General features: G+C 40.7%; 1 protein-coding gene across 2 annotated transcripts in view; it reads left to right on the top strand.

Annotated features, from left to right (window-relative positions):
- The window catches only part of sema3bl (sema domain, immunoglobulin domain (Ig), short basic domain, secreted, (semaphorin) 3bl), a 67231-nt gene that overhangs the window by 45838 nt on the left and 2116 nt on the right, over positions 1 to 19277 (top strand). The window contains exons 5-15 of one of the 2 annotated variants that reach the window (XM_047600822.1): positions 1574 to 1664; positions 4130 to 4246; positions 5187 to 5329; positions 6920 to 7034; positions 7413 to 7482; positions 7710 to 7854; positions 13628 to 13859; positions 14117 to 14208; positions 14517 to 14558; positions 14679 to 14904; positions 17590 to 17720. In XM_047600822.1, the coding sequence (XP_047456778.1) occupies positions 1574 to 1664; positions 4130 to 4246; positions 5187 to 5329; positions 6920 to 7034; positions 7413 to 7482; positions 7710 to 7854; positions 13628 to 13859; positions 14117 to 14208; positions 14517 to 14558; positions 14679 to 14904; positions 17590 to 17720 (1404 nt within the window). The remainder of the gene's footprint in view (positions 1 to 1573; positions 1665 to 4129; positions 4247 to 5186; positions 5330 to 6919; positions 7035 to 7412; positions 7483 to 7709; positions 7855 to 13627; positions 13860 to 14116; positions 14209 to 14516; positions 14559 to 14678; positions 14905 to 17589; positions 17721 to 19277) is intronic. The other variant, XM_047600830.1, reaches the window with a different exon arrangement.

Genomic DNA, 19277 nt, shown 5'->3' on the forward strand with positions numbered 1-19277 from the left:
TATAAGTCTTGGGAAATTGATACATGAAAATCCTTATCAATCATACTGATGCAGAACCAGAAATAGTCCTTTTTAATATTTATTTACTACTATGATCTCAATTTTAAAAAAGCCCACATCATCTAAAATTTAAAGTGTGTGAGAACTTTCTAAATGCTGGAAAAAGAAGTTATTTTGTGAGATTTATTGACTGAATTCGAAGCTATTGTATTGTTGACTATGTGTTGGTGCATGTACCAAACTTCCAGCATGTGGGTGTGTCATTGCCCGCTGTGTGTCCGCTGTGTTTCTCGTCCAGCCGACTTCAATGTCATCATCTCCCCTGTGATCTGTGCTCGGTCAAAGACTCGCCCACCTAGTAACAATACCCCATTGTCTATTAGAGGAACTCAGACCGAGACACGCAGAGTTCACCGTAAGGACACTTAAATCAGTAATATGGACTTCAAACACAAGGTTACGGCATTTGTAGGGTCTTGTCACTTTCTATTCCCCCTTTCGTCCTGGAGGTTCACTGCCTTTCGGACTCACATGGATCAGGCGGCTGTGGCAGAACCAGCCTGGTACATCGGTGGCTTTGAAGTGGGAAGCATTAAAACAAAAGGCTTTTTATCCACACTGACCCTTTCTTGACCCAAAAAATCACACAATCCAAGGATGCGGACGACGTTGGGCAGGTGAACTTTACTAAGTGGTGAATAAAGAACCCCTCTGTTGCATTAATTGCTTCCTTATTTTTACACTGGACATGAGTTTAATATAAAGTTTTTTATTCATTTTTGTGGTTAAAGTGGCTTGAAACTTCAACCTATCTGCTATGGCTGTTGCAGGAAACACATCATTATCTGAGCAGCAGGGTTTTTTATCAAGAAAAAATACACCTGATACATATTTTTCTGTCTATTATTTGGCTACAGAGGCTTAAAAGAATGTTTTTCTGTAAATCTCATGAATTATGTCTTATGAGTTTTCTGCTTGTAGAGTATGTGGTCAGTGAGTTTTATGACCTTATGAGTCATAAAATCTACAACAATCAGCATTCTTTTATCGTAGATAAAGTTTTAAAGTTTAAAACCCGCTCTATTCACTCTAAAAAACAATGTTTCTATTTTCTTTCTATTACCCGGGTGACTCCACGGCTCTAAAGACTAATCTGAACTGGGACCCGGGTGTTGAAACTCGTCTGAACTCTTGAAACTACACTGATCTTGCATTTCCTCTTATCTCAGACAGCGCCTTCATTCCCAGACGGACGCAGAGTTCGGCAAAAGGACAAATAAATCTGAAACACTGAGTGAAACTAAAACCAGACACTTTTTTCCTATTGTCCTATATAGGCAATGAGAGGGACAAAAGAAAAAGAACAGCTTTTCAGTTAGATAAGTTAATCCTTTATAAAAGGTCTGGGCACCTGTTGAAATTTTCCCGAGCAAGACAATTAGTCAGTGGGCTCACCGAAAGCTGTGGAAACACTGTTGAAACAGTTTTCCATATATAAACCACGGTTCAGTAATTCATTAATTTTAAATGAGGGATTGACGTTATGGAATTAATGATTTTTTGTCCTTCACAGCACGTGTTCGCCATGGATCCCTTGAATGTGGAGAATGGACGAGGAAAGGTCCCACATGATCCCAGCTTCCCCTTCGCCAGCACCTTCAGTGGTACGTGATACTGTCTGGTCTACATATTAAACTACTTCTCCAGTACTTTATGGAAAAATATATGGTGTCAGTAGCAACTGATTTGGCTAAAATCTATAAGAATGATGCTTGCCACATAGTGCTCTGGTACAGGACATACAGCTTTCACTTCCTTTGTGTCCTGTCTGCCTCTATAAAGGCAATTGTGGTTTTCTATCTCTTACCTTGTGATGCAATGTGTTATACTGTACAATACACCAATTTTGTGAGTCTTAGTGTTGCCAAACACAGGTTTGTTTCCTCTCTGCACAGAGCTTCACAGTGTTTTACAGCAACAAAATCCTGCTAACAGCAACTCACAACAATTTCCTTGACTCCGACACACATATAAATACATACGTTTTTTGGACCTTTGCCGTCTAGGTTAAATAGTTCTGGGTGTTTCTCTCTGTATGTCATTAGGTATTTACTGTAGCTTGTGAAATAACACTGATTTATGACGGTGAAGGACAGTCCTGGGAGCCGCTGAGGGTGGAGGCATGAATGGTGCATTTGTGCACCCGTAGACAGACACCGCACATCCCTTCCTCGTTCTGCAGCTGGACGCTTTTCAGCATCAGAAATGATCCCAGAGTGTGTGTTGTGTTTGGCAGGCAAATTTCAAATTAGAGCCAGATATTTAGTGGAGTTTATACCTCAACAGTGATGTGTATTGTTCACAGAGGTACATACAGAACAATATACACAAAAGTATTCAGCAGACACTAGTGAAAGAATTCTTTCTTTCATCAGTATCTGTTGAATAGGTTTTTATATGCAGGTCATTCAAAGACAGGTCAATACGAGCAGAAAGTAACGGTGGAATGAATTGTACATGCTAGGAGAAGATGGAGACCATCTCCTTGCAGCTGATAGTTTGTCGCTCATGGACGTTTCAGGCTACGGTTGCCAAGGTAACCCTCTTGTGTTGTATATTTCCTACTCCAAATATGTCTGAGTGAAATATGCAGAACATTAATGTGAATAGACAGTTCTAGCCTATTCTTCAGCAGTGATAAATGACCCAGTTTTCTTTTAATTCTTAAGGTGAATAGGCCCAATACAGTACCAGGTGGAACACCATTTTTGAAAAGGACATGTTTTAAACTACAGTGAAGTACAATCTGGGTGCAACCAAGCCTGAAACCAGCTTGGTGAAAATGATGGTAGGAAGTGAACAGAGTTTCCTTGCAGTAAGTGCAGAACTAGGTAGAGCTAGTAGAACTAGGTTCATTATTGTCTGTTTGATTGAAACAACAGTTTTTAGTCCTGCGACTGTATTGTTCTGCATCTTTTATAGCATTTTTCAAGCATCTTTTATAATATGTTTTAACTGGAAATCTGCAGGTCACAGACTGAGTTTATAGACAGGACACCAGACTGCAGAGTGACAAAGACAAATGTTTTCAGGCCTCCCTCAGGTCAGTGAGGGTGTGTCACATGAGCGCGGCGGATAAAACTTTAGTTTTGCGAGTCTTCTAAACAAAGTGATGCATTTCATGTCATTATGGTGTGATGCCAAGACTGAAACTGTAAACTTGGACGAATATCCTATTAATCAATTATCAACTTAATAATGCTTCCCTCTTTTCTCCAAAAATACACACAGCTCAACTCCCCAGTCCCTGTCAACACTTATTACGATGCCTCTGTTTATGTTTGCTTGTGAGATTATGTCATACCGCATAAGTTGGAGGATGTCTAGATGTGTGTCTGTTTGTGATTTTAAGAAGGAAATGTGTGGGTTTCTAATATCGTTACTCCAGCCAAATAAAATAATCTCACCCGTGAAGTCACAAGGGAGAGCCTGCGACCAGATTCAGTTTCTACGATAGCTGCGAAACATTGAAATCTGTTAAGTTTTTTAAAAAAAACAAATAGAATTATTGTGAACAGCTACGCTTTAAAGGTCACTATTTGACAGGAGTGATTTTCTCCTGCATGATTTCCAAGTACCTTGTCACGGGTCTAATGTCAGATAACCCTGACAGCTAAAAGCTTTTTTTTTTTTCCAAAGAAAGAAACATGCCAAAGGAAAGATTTGGCATTTTATTTCAAGTGAGAAGATTTTCGCATGTATTTGAACACTGATGGTCTCGGTGGAGGATGCACTTATCAAGTGTACTTGTGCTTGGGTATTATATTCCTCTTCTAGTGTGTTTTGTGCTGGATTTGTTTAATCCCCTCTTTCCTGCCGTGTTGTTGCTTATTTGCCTAAACCACAGATATTTTCCCCGTCACCTATGATTTCCTTAAAGTTCCTCTGCGACAGACTTGGCCTTTATTTTCCCTAATCTCTTTAACTTTATTGCAGACATTCATTCACTGCACTGAAACACATGTCTGCAAACACTGCTGCTGGCACGCCTCCGTTCTTTTCCTCTCTAGCCACTCATTTTAAAAGTATCGTCTCTTTTCCGTGCACCTCTGTCTATGCCTCTGTGTAGGTGGCGAGTTGTACACGGGACTGACTGCAGATTTCTTGGGAAGAGACTCCGTGATCTTCAGGAGTATGGGAGGTCGCTCAACCATGAGGACAGAGACTGACCAGAAACTCCTTCATGGTAACTTTTCAGTGTTCATTTTTGTTGTGTTAAGATTAGATTTGAGCAGATAAATGCATAATTGGGTACATTTAGAGCTGGTACAGTTAACTAGTTAATTGATAAGATGGCATGCGGGTGGTTCAGAGGGTAGATGGCATGGAAGCTTCCACCATTGGTGTGTGAGTGAGTGAATGTGAATGAACTTTTTGAGTACCGCCAAAGTAGAAAAAAAAGTAGTTAGAGAAGCAGCTTTGGGACACTGAGGTCAGTTTCCTCTATAGTCAGAGCTAAGGTGGCTTGAGCAAGTACCTGAAATCCCCAAACTACTCCCTGGGCACTTTGTGTGGCTGCCCAATGCTCCTAGTATGTTTGTTTGGATTTGTTAAAAGAAGATAACAAAAGTTTATATATGTTTAAATGCCAAATAAAGCTGACTGGCTATGGTTGTTGTGATGCTTCATAGTCTGTGCCAGTCAGTGTCCTCAACCCATGTCATGATATGATAAATCAGTCAATCAGTCATTACTTCTATACCTACTTATGTAGGTATTTAAGTTATAACATGAATTCATAGTGCTGTACATGTGACTGATGAGCTAAATAATGTGTAATTGTAACAGTGAAAAAGTACTATCAGCAAATTTCCAGTGTACCTGGTCATATTTTGCAGGGAATCATCTGGACTGATTCTTAAATGTTTCCGGTTCTTGAGAGGAATTAACATGATTGTGACAATACTTGCATCTTTAATCTCTTTATATGCGTAAAACTGATCCGTGCACGCCATGCAACAGATGCAGCCTGGTAGATTTTTAATTCAACCATGATGCGTAGCCATGACACGGAGGATGAAGTGGCATGTTAAAATGCGTTGTCCGTATAAGTAGTACTGCTGCTGCAATAAAATTTGATTCAAATCGTTTCCCTTCTCTTTTCCGTCCTTCCATCTCCACCACAGACCCCAAGTTCATCGCAGCCCACCTCATCCCGGACAACGACGACAGAGACAATGACAAAGTGTATTTCTTCTTCACTGAGAAGGCCACAGAGGCAGGCGACCGGGAGGGGGCCATACACACACGAGTCGGGCGAGTGTGTGCGGTAAGATTCTTTTTCATATTTATTTTCTTTTTTGATAGAAAGCAACGCTGACTTAAGTAAAGCATTATCATTAGCTACATTGATCTCTCTTTTTGGAGATATGGCCTCTGTGACTTGACAGATCGTAAATGATAAGATAACAGTCCACAGAAAGTTTCCAAACATCTCAGGTATGCACACATATGCACATAAGATTGAAAGATGTTCTGATGGTAGGTAGAGCCTGATCAGATCAGATGACCTACACACTTTTCGCGTGCACGAATGCATGCAAGAAAGAGACGTTTAAATGTGTGTTTCACTCTAAGTATGGTGGTCCTTTTTAACTTAGGCCACTGAGCTAGAAAAGGGCAAAGTAGTAATTTGATTTAGAGTCCATTTTCTGCACGGACACATAAAAATTAACTTCCCATAACAGGTGGTAATGGTTTTATGGGTTTATGCTCCTGGCGTTGCAAACCGTCTTGTAGAAAAGACAAAATGTCTTTTGGGGCAATCAGATGTTTGCTTTCCCCAAATGACTATGAAGGCATCATGACTCATTTTCGCCCTTCCAAAACGCACACAGCTGTCAAATTTTCCCAACTGCGATCTCCATCTGCTCTGCACGCTCTGTAACATTCTTTCACGCGTAGATTTGCCTTTAGAGAACCATATGTGTGCTATGTGAACCACACGCAAACACAGGTATGCATCACACACATGCAACACATTCACACACGCAGCTGCAGGATTTACTTGAGGACTGGTGCTCTGTGCCAAAAGAGTTTGAACAAACTTCTCAAACAAAGTCTCACGTAAAAGTCCAGATTCAAACATCCAGCTCCGTCTTTGCTTCCCTTCTTTTTCCCTGCCTCTCACTCATATAAATATTCTTCCTCAGCCCCGTTTTTCTTTCCTCCGGCAAATCTGAAAAGTTGTCATTACTTCTCTGTCACTTCTGGGGCTTTTCACCAAGATGCCAATTACTGCCGCTGATTTACATTGCACACATGCAGCCATGCATAATAGATTTGCACACATCCCTTCCCTAATGTTAGAGAAAAGAAGGAGACTGTTTCTGTGGCATGTGTCCAATAAAGCAGGTTCCTTTTTTATTGATTTCATTTCATTTATCGCCCTGGATATGTGAATATGGGTGTCTGAACCACTGGATATTTTTTTTTTTTTGTCTCCTTTCAAATGCACAAGATTTAAACTGAGGTTTACCATCAAGGTAATCAGATAGTTAAGGAGGATAAACTTAAAGAAGTCGGATATTTATTACATATCCAGATCTAGGCCACACACACACATCTGCAGACACTTTATAGCCTCGTTTCTGTTGTTCTGGAAAGGCGATACCGTTTGTTGCTTGTTGCACTCTGGTTTTCAGCAACCGATCCAAGAACATTCCACTCTTCTCCTTGATTGCCTTGGATCGCTGCTCCATTGCCTAAAACTATGGAAATATACAAAGAAAAACCTTACGCCCTACACTATTTCACAAAATATACATGGCCACACCTTACGTCAGAGTGGGTGTTTGGAGGTAAATATGCAGATGTGTTTTATATAGATCGATTCATTCTAATTTGTATTTTCCACCAGAACGATGTTGGGGGCCAGAGAGTGCTGGTGAATAAGTGGAGCACCTTCATCAAAGCCAGGCTGGTCTGTTCCGTACCGGGACCTCACGGCATTGACACACACTTCAACCAGCTTGGTGAGATACGTCATAATGTAGCTGTTTGTATGAGAGTCTGCATTTGTAATGTACATTGGCAGACATACTCAAGCAGTAATATTTAATTTTATGTTTTTTGTATATACTATTGACCTGGATGAGATTGGGGCCTTTCTGGGTGGAGTTTGCATGTTCCATAGATGTGCATGTGAACGTGAATGTATATATGTATGCATGCAGGTATATTTAGTATGTATTAGCCCTGAGATAGACTGGCCACCTCTCCAGGGTATATCTCGACTCTAGAGGACAAGCGGTTATAGAAAATAAATGTAGAATCTTCACAGACATCTGCTCACAAAAATGCTGGTTCACAAATACATGCTCTAACATTTGTCTTCCGTTACATAAAAACAGAGGATGTCTTCTTGTTGAGGACCAAGGATGAGAGAAACCCTGATGTCTACGCCATTTTCAGCACTATCAGGTAAATCCACATGGTGCTTAATGAATTAACCCATTATCTACCTTACTTCAATCTGCCTTGGCCTATCGTTTGTGTTTTCCCCTGGTTCATTGGTAGTCAAATTACAAACACCTAATGTGCCATCTTAACTCATAAAACTGCTAGTACAGAATATATTGTGATTGTCTTGTGAAGAGGCAGCTCGTGATTTAGATGTGTAAAGTGTGCGCCCCTTCTCTTCTCCACAGTAACGTGTTCCAGGGCTTCGCTGTGTGTGTTTACCGTATGGCCGACATCAGAGAAGCCTTCAATGGTCCCTTCGCTCATAAAGAGGGTCCCGACTATCAGTGGGGTGTTTATGAAGGCAGGGTCCCCTATCCAAGACCAGGCGTGGTGAGTGATTGTTTGCCAAGTATATCATATCTGACACTAGTCCAGTCTTAACTGCCCTCTTGTGCTTAACACACTCTACAACCTGGCTATGTTAGAGGGAAACATGTCCTGCCTTTCATGTGATTATGAGACACAGTTTCACAGTTTTCTGTTCTGTATCAGTTATCAAACACACTCCAAAAGAGTCAGTTTCAAACTGTCCTCTTCAATATCCATGTTTGCAGAAGGAGGATGTAAGTACAGAACTTTGGAGATTAATGGAACAAAACGAGGAAAGGATTCATAGTCCAGGCTGAAAATGTCCAATGCAAAAGAAACAAAACCAGAAAACCTCCAAACACACACAGAAATCAATATACAAATTCAGAATACTCAATTGATCCTTAAAGAACATTGAAGGATTTGTTCTTGCCCTGCTCTTATATGAACCTTGTGTGGACTTGGTGCTGCCAGATATATAAGTGTGCTTCCAGAACAGACGTCCTCCGGAGTCCATACTTCAGAGTATAACTTGTCAAGTCTGAACTACCAAGTATGCAAGTCGGAAATTTGTGTACCTGGTTCTGATAAACGCCCAGGAAGAGCGCACACACACACTAAACACACATGGAAAGCGAGTGTAACAAGAGGCAGGTGAAAGCAATCAGATAGTCACAAGGGAGGAAAAAAAGGGGCAAGGGCAGGAAACTGAAAAGAAAGGACTTTTTAAAGTAAAAATTTATAACACAAAAAATAACAGGAGGACGTCTAGAAGCGGAGACAACTGCAAGTCTCTCTAGTAGTTGTAATTATGGTTTCAGAAACAGTTACTCAGGTCCAAACTATGTACAGGAAACTAAGGAGGATAAATATTAGTGGATAGAAATGCTATAAAAACATTAACGATGAGGTGTAGAAGGTTCCATATCAGCAAAGTAAACTACTCCATGCAGTAGTGCAGCTGTGGTGACTGTATGCAGTGCAGACCCTTCTCCTGGTTTACATCTGGACTCTCGGCAGGGACCTCTGTCATGTTCTGTCAGCCACATCAGTGTAACTCAGTCTGGTTACACACACAAACACGCGTGTGTCTGCAAGGCACGCGGTTTTATCGCACATATAATTCCACCTCATTACCAGAGTGAATGAGAGCGCGCTGAGGCGGAAGGAACGTACCAATAATGTGAGAATAGAGCAGACACCTCTGTGGTTTCACTCCCTGATTAGAAGGAATGCCTGGGCCTGAAACTGAGGGAAGGAGGAAAAGAGGAAAAAGGTGACAACTCCAGGGGCAGTGAGGAAGCACAGACGTGGAAAGAAAGGGGGCTGTTTATCCTAGCTGGATGTTTGGCTCCAGCTACGATATTCACCCCTATCCTCTTATTGAATCAATAGCAGCAACCTAGATTTTTCTGCTGAAAAACGCCCAGAGTTGCAAAATAAGAGGTCTGAAATTTAAAAATTAATTTGAGGGAGGTTTGGTGGATTTATCCTCCTTGGATATTGGTCGGATTGGAATCAGGTCTGGACGTCATTAAAGTTGTGTCAGAACTGATCCTTCAGCAGACAAAGCGATCTGTGAATGGTAATATTGGGGATTTACTGCAGCTTTTATGGTAATCCTCGCTGGACACTGGTGTGAGGTTTTATTAACCTATAAACTTGAATTTGTCTCTGATGTCCACGCTGACAACCATGTCCAGCATAAAAGATCGTGTTAGAAACGCAAACTCGCTACACTTTCTGCTGATCTAGATTGCATTTAAAGTGTGCATATTGTTGTGTTATATGTAATGTTGTTAGTGTGGGTCACAGATACTTGATCAGTTTGGGATCTAGTGAATGTGAAGGCCAGGTCAACACCTTCTGTTCATGTTTTTTCGAGTTGTTCCCAAACTGTTTTTGTGTGTGTGTCTGTGGGGAAGGCTGCTGTCATCATGTAGTGTCGTTGCTATGAGGTGGGGGGGTGCGTGGTCTGGTCTAGGTGGGTGGTACGTGGCCACATGAATGAATGCCAGGTCCAAAAGTTTCCCAGCAGAACATTGTATTGTCACAGGATGGTTGATGATATTTACTTCTCCTGTCAGTGGTTTTAAATGTTGTGGCTGATGGGTGTATTTTGCCATGCACTCAAGACTTCTGCTAATTTAGTTATATGTCTGTTGTCCTCGTGTTGTTTATCGTCATAGGGTTTTTAATGTTTAGTTACCTGAACAAAGTTTGGTCAAAAATATCATCTTGAACTCATTAAAACCGATACGTGGAGTTGTGGAAATGAATGAAACCACAAAAGCTTTCAGAACGTAAACTCCAGCTAATCTCCTGAGCTGAATCTCTTTGATACAGTGGATCAATTTCTTTTCTGCAGCCCTGAGGGTCTTACACAATACATACTGTACTGGATACACATTTATGCAAAACGCATACACAGTGATAATAGAAATGAGCAGGCTGCCAAACATACCTTCTCTCCAGCCTCATTAATTCTCCCTTGGCTCTCAGCCGTAGATTGAAAGCAGTCGACCTGCTGCAGCAACGTTTTGATAAGTCGAGAATCTACTTGGAAGCTCTTTCAGTTTAGGTTTTATGTGCAGTACAAACAAGTGAGTGGTTTTATGAAATAGGCCGACACAGCCAGGACATGTAATGAAGGGGCTGCGCGATTATGAGTGTGTAAGTACGTCCAGTTGAGCAAATACAGAATAAATGTATGTTTCAAGGAGTTCAAACTTATTGTCACTAGATTGTTTGTATTAAAGATGATTTAAGTCAGTATTATCTGGAAAAATGGTAAACTTTGCTAAAACTGCATTCTAGGATTTACAATGGATGCGTTTTTTATTGTAAAACAAATACAGACCACAAAAACAAACAAAAAAATAGAGTTAAGTTGGAGAATCGGACTTGGGTTTACTTAGACAGGCTGCATTTTCTCATTACATTATAAAACCATCAAAAGTTGCCTGTGCATATTTGAGTGTAACCTCCCTGCACAGCTGAAATCCCCCTTCTGAAATTGAATCCAGACCATTGCAGAGCCTTTGGATAGATCAGTTACTGTTGTGATAAGCAGGAGTAACAATATTTCTTCCACACAGAGTTACAGTCTGGAGTCACAATATTATAATATTCGCAGGATTACCTTACCTCCTATAATAAGGCGATCAAATGACTAACAGCTCTCTCGTGGATCTTTCTTGCTCAAGGACATCAATCTCACTTCACTCTCTGCTTTTGTCAGACGTCGATTTTTGGCAAAACTGTCAGCCCCATCTTTCATTTTAGTCACTCAGGGCTGTAATGTCACTTTTATTTATCGACGGCTCTCTCCTCATCCAAATGTCCTCGTCATCTCAAACACGTCGTCTCTGTGAAATCAGAGATTTCTCGGTTTGTTTGGGTTGCTTGTGCTCAGAGGTTTGTGCGTGATCGCCTCGTAACGAACTCGAGTATGATCCCCCACGCCCCCCACCACGCTCACATTGAACTTGGCTCGAGTGCGGTGCTGTAGGGTTCACATATTTGTGACTAATGCAACGCTAAACCATTTAGTTAATTGTGCTGAACGCATAACATTTAACAGAGGCAGCTGGCATTCAAGGGACTGGCAGCTAACCCAAATATTCTCAAAAGAAAATGACACTATTGAAGTACAAATAAAGGATACTTGTTGCTTAACCCTTAATAGGACTCTCACTGAAATACTTGGAAATTCAAACAGTGTTAATGCAGGGCACAAGAAGACTATTTTACATTTGTGACATTTTCAAAAAAAAAATGTCATTTTCATGTAGAAAATCAAGAGTAATGAAGTTACCATATAGAGCCCTTCATAAATTAAGTTGAGTTCTTCATTATTTGGGGGACTCTTGTTATATGTAATACTAATGCTAATTGCTAGCTAACGCAACATTAATTTTGTGTTTCAGGGTTGTCCAAGCAGAAGTTGCATTTGCTACGTTACCCTACACAGTGGTTCCACTTATTTCTTGTAATATCTTGTAATATGGTGGAGAGGCTTCACTTGATAAAGTCCTCTGTGTTCTCCTTTGGTCAAATCGTCCATCCAGTGAGTGAGAGTGTAGGAGTTGGTGAATATAGTCCCATCAGTCAGAGTCAACTTTTTAAAAGAACATTCGCGGTTTCGGGGAGTGAGTGTATTAATATATTCTGCAAAATGTGTGTATTCCACATCCATTCTTGCCAAACAGTCCGTTGAAATACGCTAACCGATGTTTACAAGCTATAGTGTTTGAGATATTTTGCCTCCAGTTAAGCCCCGCCCCTCAAAAAATGTCACACTGTTTACAAACTGTGAAGGGGTCTATATGGTTCCTTGCACTTAAGTGGTAAAAAAGATGTAAACATGTGTTTATACCATTAAAACATAAGTGCTGATACAACATACACATTATCACGTCAATGTAAAGCCACTTCTTTGTACCTAATAAAGCAGTTGTGCTCACTGTTCATGCAGAGGTGGACCCAGCAGACCACAATGGAACCTGATTAGACTTGAGAATGTTTGCTTGATCATCTCTGACTGGCTGGCTGAAAACCACACACTTCTCAACCACCACTTCTCAATATGTGTGGAAGTGGAATCTCAAAATGCAGTTCCTCTCTCTGTAAAGGGTTCATTTTGACGTCCTGGTGTTCGCCTTCCCAGCTTTGCTGTGGTTAGCGTGCACAAGCCTGGCATTAGCTCACCAAATGCACAGAGTCCAACACTGACTATCCACCGATCACACTAGACAAACAAATTGGGAGCAAACAAATTGGGAGAGTTGGGATCCAAATGCGCACTGGCAAGGATCTAATCATCTAGCTGATTCTGTCTCGTTTGTCGTCAGTTCTCCTCTCATTTTCCGAGTGACTCAGAAAATGTACCCTAGAGCACTCTTTTTGTTTTTGTATTTGGTTGCCATTTGAGTATGAACCAAACTTCAAACTTGAATCTTGTGAATCGAGAGAAGTGCTCAACAAGACAAAGTCTGGCTCTTCGTCCTTAATGCTGAGTTCATTGATCTTAATAAGACATATTGCAGATGGCATCATGCTTTTATTGTGACAGGAGACATAAATGAAGTGTCTGTCTTTTGAAGAGGGTGAGTCATCTTTGGAGGAACATAAACCCATCACTCATGATAGGTTTTGCCACCGGTAGACTCAATGGAGCCAGTGCATTACCGGTTGTCATGTTCTTACCCATAGTTGTATTAAACATGTGTCCAGCAGTTGCACTGTAGAAAATAAAATGGAATAGCTTATTGTGGCAAAGACTAAGGATGCTTCAGAAAGATCTCGGGGACAAATTCAGGGTTCATGTAGTTCATGTTTTTCGCTCTGTCAATTATTTATCTTTGCCAAGTACGAGCACATTCATTTTCTCATTGTCACAGTGACAAACATAAGAGGGGTTCTTGCTAACAAACTCTGCCTCTATAGAAACGTTTCCAAGCGCATAACATTAAAATCGTGGCTGTGAACTTTCATCCAAAGTATTCAGGCACAATAAAATTGGTAATGAGGGCTCTTTTAGAAGATTTTAAGACCACGATTAGGCCACAGTTCTGGAAAGCACACCCAGAGTATGGTTGAAAATGGTGGGAATGTGAAGTCAACGTGGAAAATGGGCAAAGCAGTGTTGCTTTCAAGTCTTACTTCTGTTTATCTGCACTTGCCTCCTTCTATTTCCCCCACGTCCAGTGAAGACTGAGCCAGTTGGCCTTGGATTTATACAAGTTCCTCTACCCTTCATCACTGTCCTCACCCCTTCTTTCTGCTTCTTCAGTGCCCCAGTAAAATCATCAACCAGCCCGGCAGAGAGTTCAGCAGCACAAAGGACTTCCCCGATTCGGTGCTGCAGTTTGCTCGCAGCCACCCGTTGATGTGGCGCCCGGTGCATCCAGCCCTGCGCCAACCTGTGCTCGTAAAGGCGAACATTCCTTACAAGCTGAAACAAATTGTGGTGGACCGGGTTGAGGCGGAGGATGGGCAGTATGATGTCATGTTCATCGGAACAGGTACGTTTGTGTGATTCATTGCCTTTCTGAACTTAGGAACCTCTGCGCATTAGATCATTTTTTAGATCATTAGATGTTTTCGGCGCGACGGCAGTTTTTCCATTGGTCAAATGATGAATTATGTTTATACTGTGAACAATTAAACTTTCCACTCCGTCAAGAAACAAGGTTGTTGTGGCTAAGAACGCTACGAGGTAAAAGAGAGGTGGAAGTTTTATTTGTGCTCTGCAAAACATCCAGTCTGTGCTTGTTTTCAGATAGCGGTACAGTACTGAAGGTCATTGCCCTGCACAGTGGGAACAGTTTAGAGACAGAGGAAGTCACATTGGAGGAGCTACAAGTCTTCAAGGTAAACTTTATTCCATCTGCTCCGGTTATATTTCTCTCAGAGGAAGTGGCTACTTCCTCTTCAATCTTTTTTTTCCCCCCACTTATTTTTACACAGCAGGTCATTCATTGTTATAGATAACATTACTTTCACTATGTCTCTTAATACCTTGTTTGCAGTCAACCGATAATAGATTGGAATCCTTAGTGTAAAAAATCAGTTTTAAAATATTCTCTTTTTTGATTCCCTTCACATCTGTTTTCATTGCAAGCCGTTCTACAGATGTTGAAATAACTTATAACTATTTTTTTCTTTTTTCATTACTGCAGGTGCCAACTCCTATTACATCAATGGACATTTCAGTGAAAAGGGTGAGTTGGCCTGACTGTATTTATTAACATTAATGTCCATGTCTGTCAACCTAAATGAAATGTTATCTTCGTCACCCCTCTTTCTGTATTTTATTTATTTCTTTCCTTCTCTTCAAACAGCAAGCCTTGTATGTGGGCTCTCCAGCAGGTGTAGCGCAGGTGAAGTTGCACCGCTGCGAGACTTACGGGAAAGCCTGCGCCGAGTGCTGTCTGGCCAGAGACCCTTACTGCGCCTGGGACGGGTCTTCCTGCTCACGATTCCTCCCCAACAGCAAACGCCGCTTCCGCAGACAGGACATCAGGCACGGAAACCCCACGCTTCAGTGTGTGGATCAGAATCCGAGTGGTAAGTGTTCGCCCCTGTTTGGAGCCTTGTCCATAAGCTTCAATGCCTTCCTTGTATGTTTTTTTTCTTTCTACTTCTTTTATTATCTTTTACAAATTTGAAATTCGTCCATAATATCAAATATATATATATATATACATATATGCAGGGACCCAGGTGGGACTTGAACCCACAATCCCCAGCTCTGTAGGCTGATGCCTTATCCATTAGGCCATGAAAAGAAGCAGCACACCAGAGTGGCGGCTTCGCCAACAACTAAACCACCGCCTGTTATTGTGTGGCCATAGCTTGTTATTGTGTAGAACTATTTCTTGGCTCTTGGCTGCTTGGCCTAATATGCTCCAGCAAAGATCAGTCAGGCCAATCAGATTTTGTTTAGGCTAGCGTCATGGCACAATGGACAGAACAATAACAGCGACATAGTCGTATCATATCATGCGTTGTCTGAGAGCCATGGAATTATATTTGTTGACAACAAAATGACTCTGATTGGAGGACAATCCAGTTGTGTGCAGAGACTTTTTGTCCCCTCTGCATTGGTCGAAACATGCCTCCATATTGAGACAGGTGGGAGATTAAAGTAGACAAATACCAAGAATATGACTTACAACAAAGATGTCCTATACTGCACATGCATGACTGACACTCCTTTTTAAGAGGAGATTGTTAATTAGTCAGGTTATACATTATTTTGGGGGCCTAAACTTTGATGTACCTTTCAGTCTATGTTCATCTTTGTGCTGTGGCAAGGGCATTAATCGTATTATTCACTCTAAGCTACGAAGACTAACTAAGATTTCACTCTTGCAGAAATTTGAATGAAGATTCTGTTCATGTGTTTTGTAATAGTATATCTTTGAGGATCCTTCTCAGGGTGAAAGTCTTTTTTCTCCAGATGTACAAGGCAGATGAACTGAACCAATACGTAATTAAATTATTTGTGAGTTTTCTATGCTTGTGTCAGCTGGAAAAAGACAAGTGTCGTGGAGAAAGCGGATAAAGCTGATGTAGTGGAAAAATGTAAATACAGACAAGAGAAGTGAAATTGTGCTGGTGAGTGGCAGGGTTAAGAGAAAGTATGGATGTGTTTGCTCACCTGAGTGTATAGAACTGAGCCGATGAAAGATGCTTCCCTCAAAGCCTCTGGGTGAACCTAACTCTAGGTTTCTTTGTGGTGCTATCATGCATGTCATGTTTAATAAAGGGAGGTGTTATGTTGTTCTTAAAGAGAGATTACAAATGTCAGCACTGTTTGACAAGTTGTTCAGCTATTCCTACAATTTAATCCTAAATTCTGAAGTTCACTGTTCATGCACAATAAGTGTCGTCAAACAAGCTTGGGGATTAAATTGACAAAACGCACAAAGCAAAACATGTGGAAATGAACCATTTAGGGTATATCTATATAAAAAATAACAGGTAGCAGTTGTTGCATGTGGGTTTGTGTAAGGCTGTTTCTTGGTGTTGCATCAGTGACAAGCAGAATTTGAAAGAAAGTGCTCTTTCTCCTGTTTCCAATCTTTCCTCTGTACTAAGCCCTTGGACTGCTGGCCCTGGCTTCACACTGAACAAACAGATAAGGAGTGGTATCAGTCTTTTGATCCAGTTCTCATCATTCAACCCGTGAGAACAATGACTGTATTGCAAATATATACTGACTTGTTTCATTTAGATACATACATCCACTGTATATACACAGGATAAGAGGATAAGATATAAAGCCACATGACAAAAACACATGGAAAAGGCACTTTGAGGGCTTCACTTAGACTTTCACAATAGATGAAAAGTGTAATAAGAACTGTGCCATTGCATTTTTAAGGGAATGTGTTTAACTTTATATGTCTCTTCCTCTCTCTTAAACAATACAGCAGGGCTGCAGCTGACAGTTATATTTTAGATCATTACATTAATTCATTCGTGTTTTATTGTTTGAGCTTCTAATATAATATTGAGCAAATAATCTAATCTTTGTTTTTTCTATTAATTTTCCAGTTGTCAAGGAATGTCGTAGTTAACACAAACTAATATGTATGATTTCTATAATTAATCTTTCTTAATTTAAGTTAAACATTGTTCTTTTTCCATAATAAATTTATTATATCTATGAATATAGAATAAATCTATGGAAGCCCTAAGCAGCCATGCGTTCGCATATTATTTATTTATTTATTTATTATTTATTATTATATTTTTGTATTAGTATTAGTTTTCCAATGATAACAAGTTGATTTCCTCTTGTTTTCTCGAGATCGAGATTGGCAGATCTTTACTGGAGCGTAATCAGCTCCCTATGGAGTGACACCAGACCACTTTTCCTCTGCAGAATTTGTATAAACTTGTACATTATGGTACTATTTATCACAAGATTTTGGTCTTTTAGTATAGACCTAAATACATAAATATGTTCTTTACTATATTCTACCATTAATAAGCTTAGATAGTGAAATTACTTTTGCTAATTATAATTACAAATACAGCTGTATTATAAACTTGCACATGGTTGCTTAAACTAATTTTCTGCTGTTACGTCAAAGAAAATTTAATTTTGTATCAGTTTAATTGATCTGTGCATAGCAACACTTTCCATTACCATCTGCTCTACTGAGCGTTCAGTCCTACAACACTAGCTTGATGCTTGATATTTAGCCTTGAAGAATAAAAACTTCTCTGTTCCTCCACAAGAAGACCTCGATGTGACGGAGGACAGGATGGTATACGGGACTGAAAACAACAGCACCTTCCTAGAGTGCGTTCCCCGCTCTCCCCAAGCCACCGTCACCTGGCTAGTGCAACGGGACGACCGCAAGGAAGAGGTAAGACGGTAGTGACTTATCAGACCAAGATAATGAAACGCCATCCAATGTGGACGTATCTAGAGGGTGGAAAGGCTTTAGGAGACAGTTTTGGGGTGGAAGGGAACTTCTGGCAGATGATGGCCTGAACAACTGCCTTTAAATGTGAGAGCGGAGTGTGAATTTGGCACGTGGTTGACACATTTGACAGCCATTCGACATATGGTTGAAATTAAGCCGTTATTTTTTTTTTCCTTTCAAAGCAAAATGCACAATCGTTCTTTTCTCTTGGATAAACACTGAATACCCTGCAAACCCCGACCACATGCCACTGAAAGCTTAAGCGTCATTCAACGGCTACTGCCCACTGTGACTTAAACAAAGTGGTTCAAAGGCGCTACTTAGAAAACGATGTTGCTGTGCGCGCCCACATCCACGGTTGCCCTTCGTCTGTTTGAGGTTATGTTTCCTCCAAGCCCAACCGAATGCCTCGGTCAGCCATGCAAGTATTAAGGCATTACCACCCCTCTCCAGTTCCCTGAAAATAAACATTTGGCTGCCACTCTAGCTGACGGGGCTGCCATGTTTGTGTTGGCACCGAAGGGCAGTTAGTGAGAAGCTGAGGGATAGAAAAGTCCGTAGATGAATAGGGACGGCACAAAGACTTTGGGTGGAGGCTAAAGAAAGGGAGCATTATAGAAAAGAAAAGAATAAAAACTGACATTGACATGATTTTGTGGTACATTCTTGCTGTTGCAGTTCAAGCTGAGAAAACAACACAAACAGCCCCACGCTATGAAGTGAAGATTAAATGGTGTTTGCCCAAATTATATTGAACTCTTTCTACCGCTTTCACACTTTGATGGGCAATTTTCAGTGTTTTTCTTCTCCGGGCATGGCAGAGGTTCAAACAATGCCCTTGTATTATTTAATAATCCCAAGGAGCGTGTACTAATTCGGGTCGACTCACGGTCAGATTTAAATGTTTCTTTTTGTAAGATGGAGAGCAACAGTTTAATTTGTGTTTTTCCAAAGTTCCAAGTTACAGTAAAAATATTTTAGTGTTCTCGAACAAAATTTAAATTGATGTTTGCCTGTTTTAGGATAAGTTATTCTTAAAATTCAAACATTTCACAGTCCCACATGTTTTGCTACTTTTATGTAAAAAAAAAAATACAATTGTGTCTTTTCTTTTCTTTCCCAGCATCAATTAAAGTCAGTGATGGTCAGTTTTAGTTATAAATACACATCCATCAGGGATAACATTGTGACCACCTTCCTAGTATTGTATAGGTCTCCCTTGTGCCTCTGAAACAGTTGTGACTCATCAGAGAATGGACATAGGTCTTCTAAAGGTGTTGTTAGTGGGGGTCTTATTGACTGTATATACTATGGACAAACCCATCATGACATCACCCATTGGATTCTGAACCTCGAAAATGAAGCCCAAAGTGGGGGGCACCGTGGTCGCCATGTTGGATGAGCTTTTTAACATGGGGGGTCTATCGGGATTTGCTTCCTTTTGGAGCCAGCCTCAAGTGGACACTCGATGAACTGCAACTTTTTGCACTTCCCCAT

This window comes from Mugil cephalus, chromosome 1 (genome assembly GCF_022458985.1).
Source record: "Mugil cephalus isolate CIBA_MC_2020 chromosome 1, CIBA_Mcephalus_1.1, whole genome shotgun sequence".
In the NCBI taxonomy this organism is placed as follows: Eukaryota; Metazoa; Chordata; class Actinopteri; order Mugiliformes; family Mugilidae; genus Mugil; species Mugil cephalus.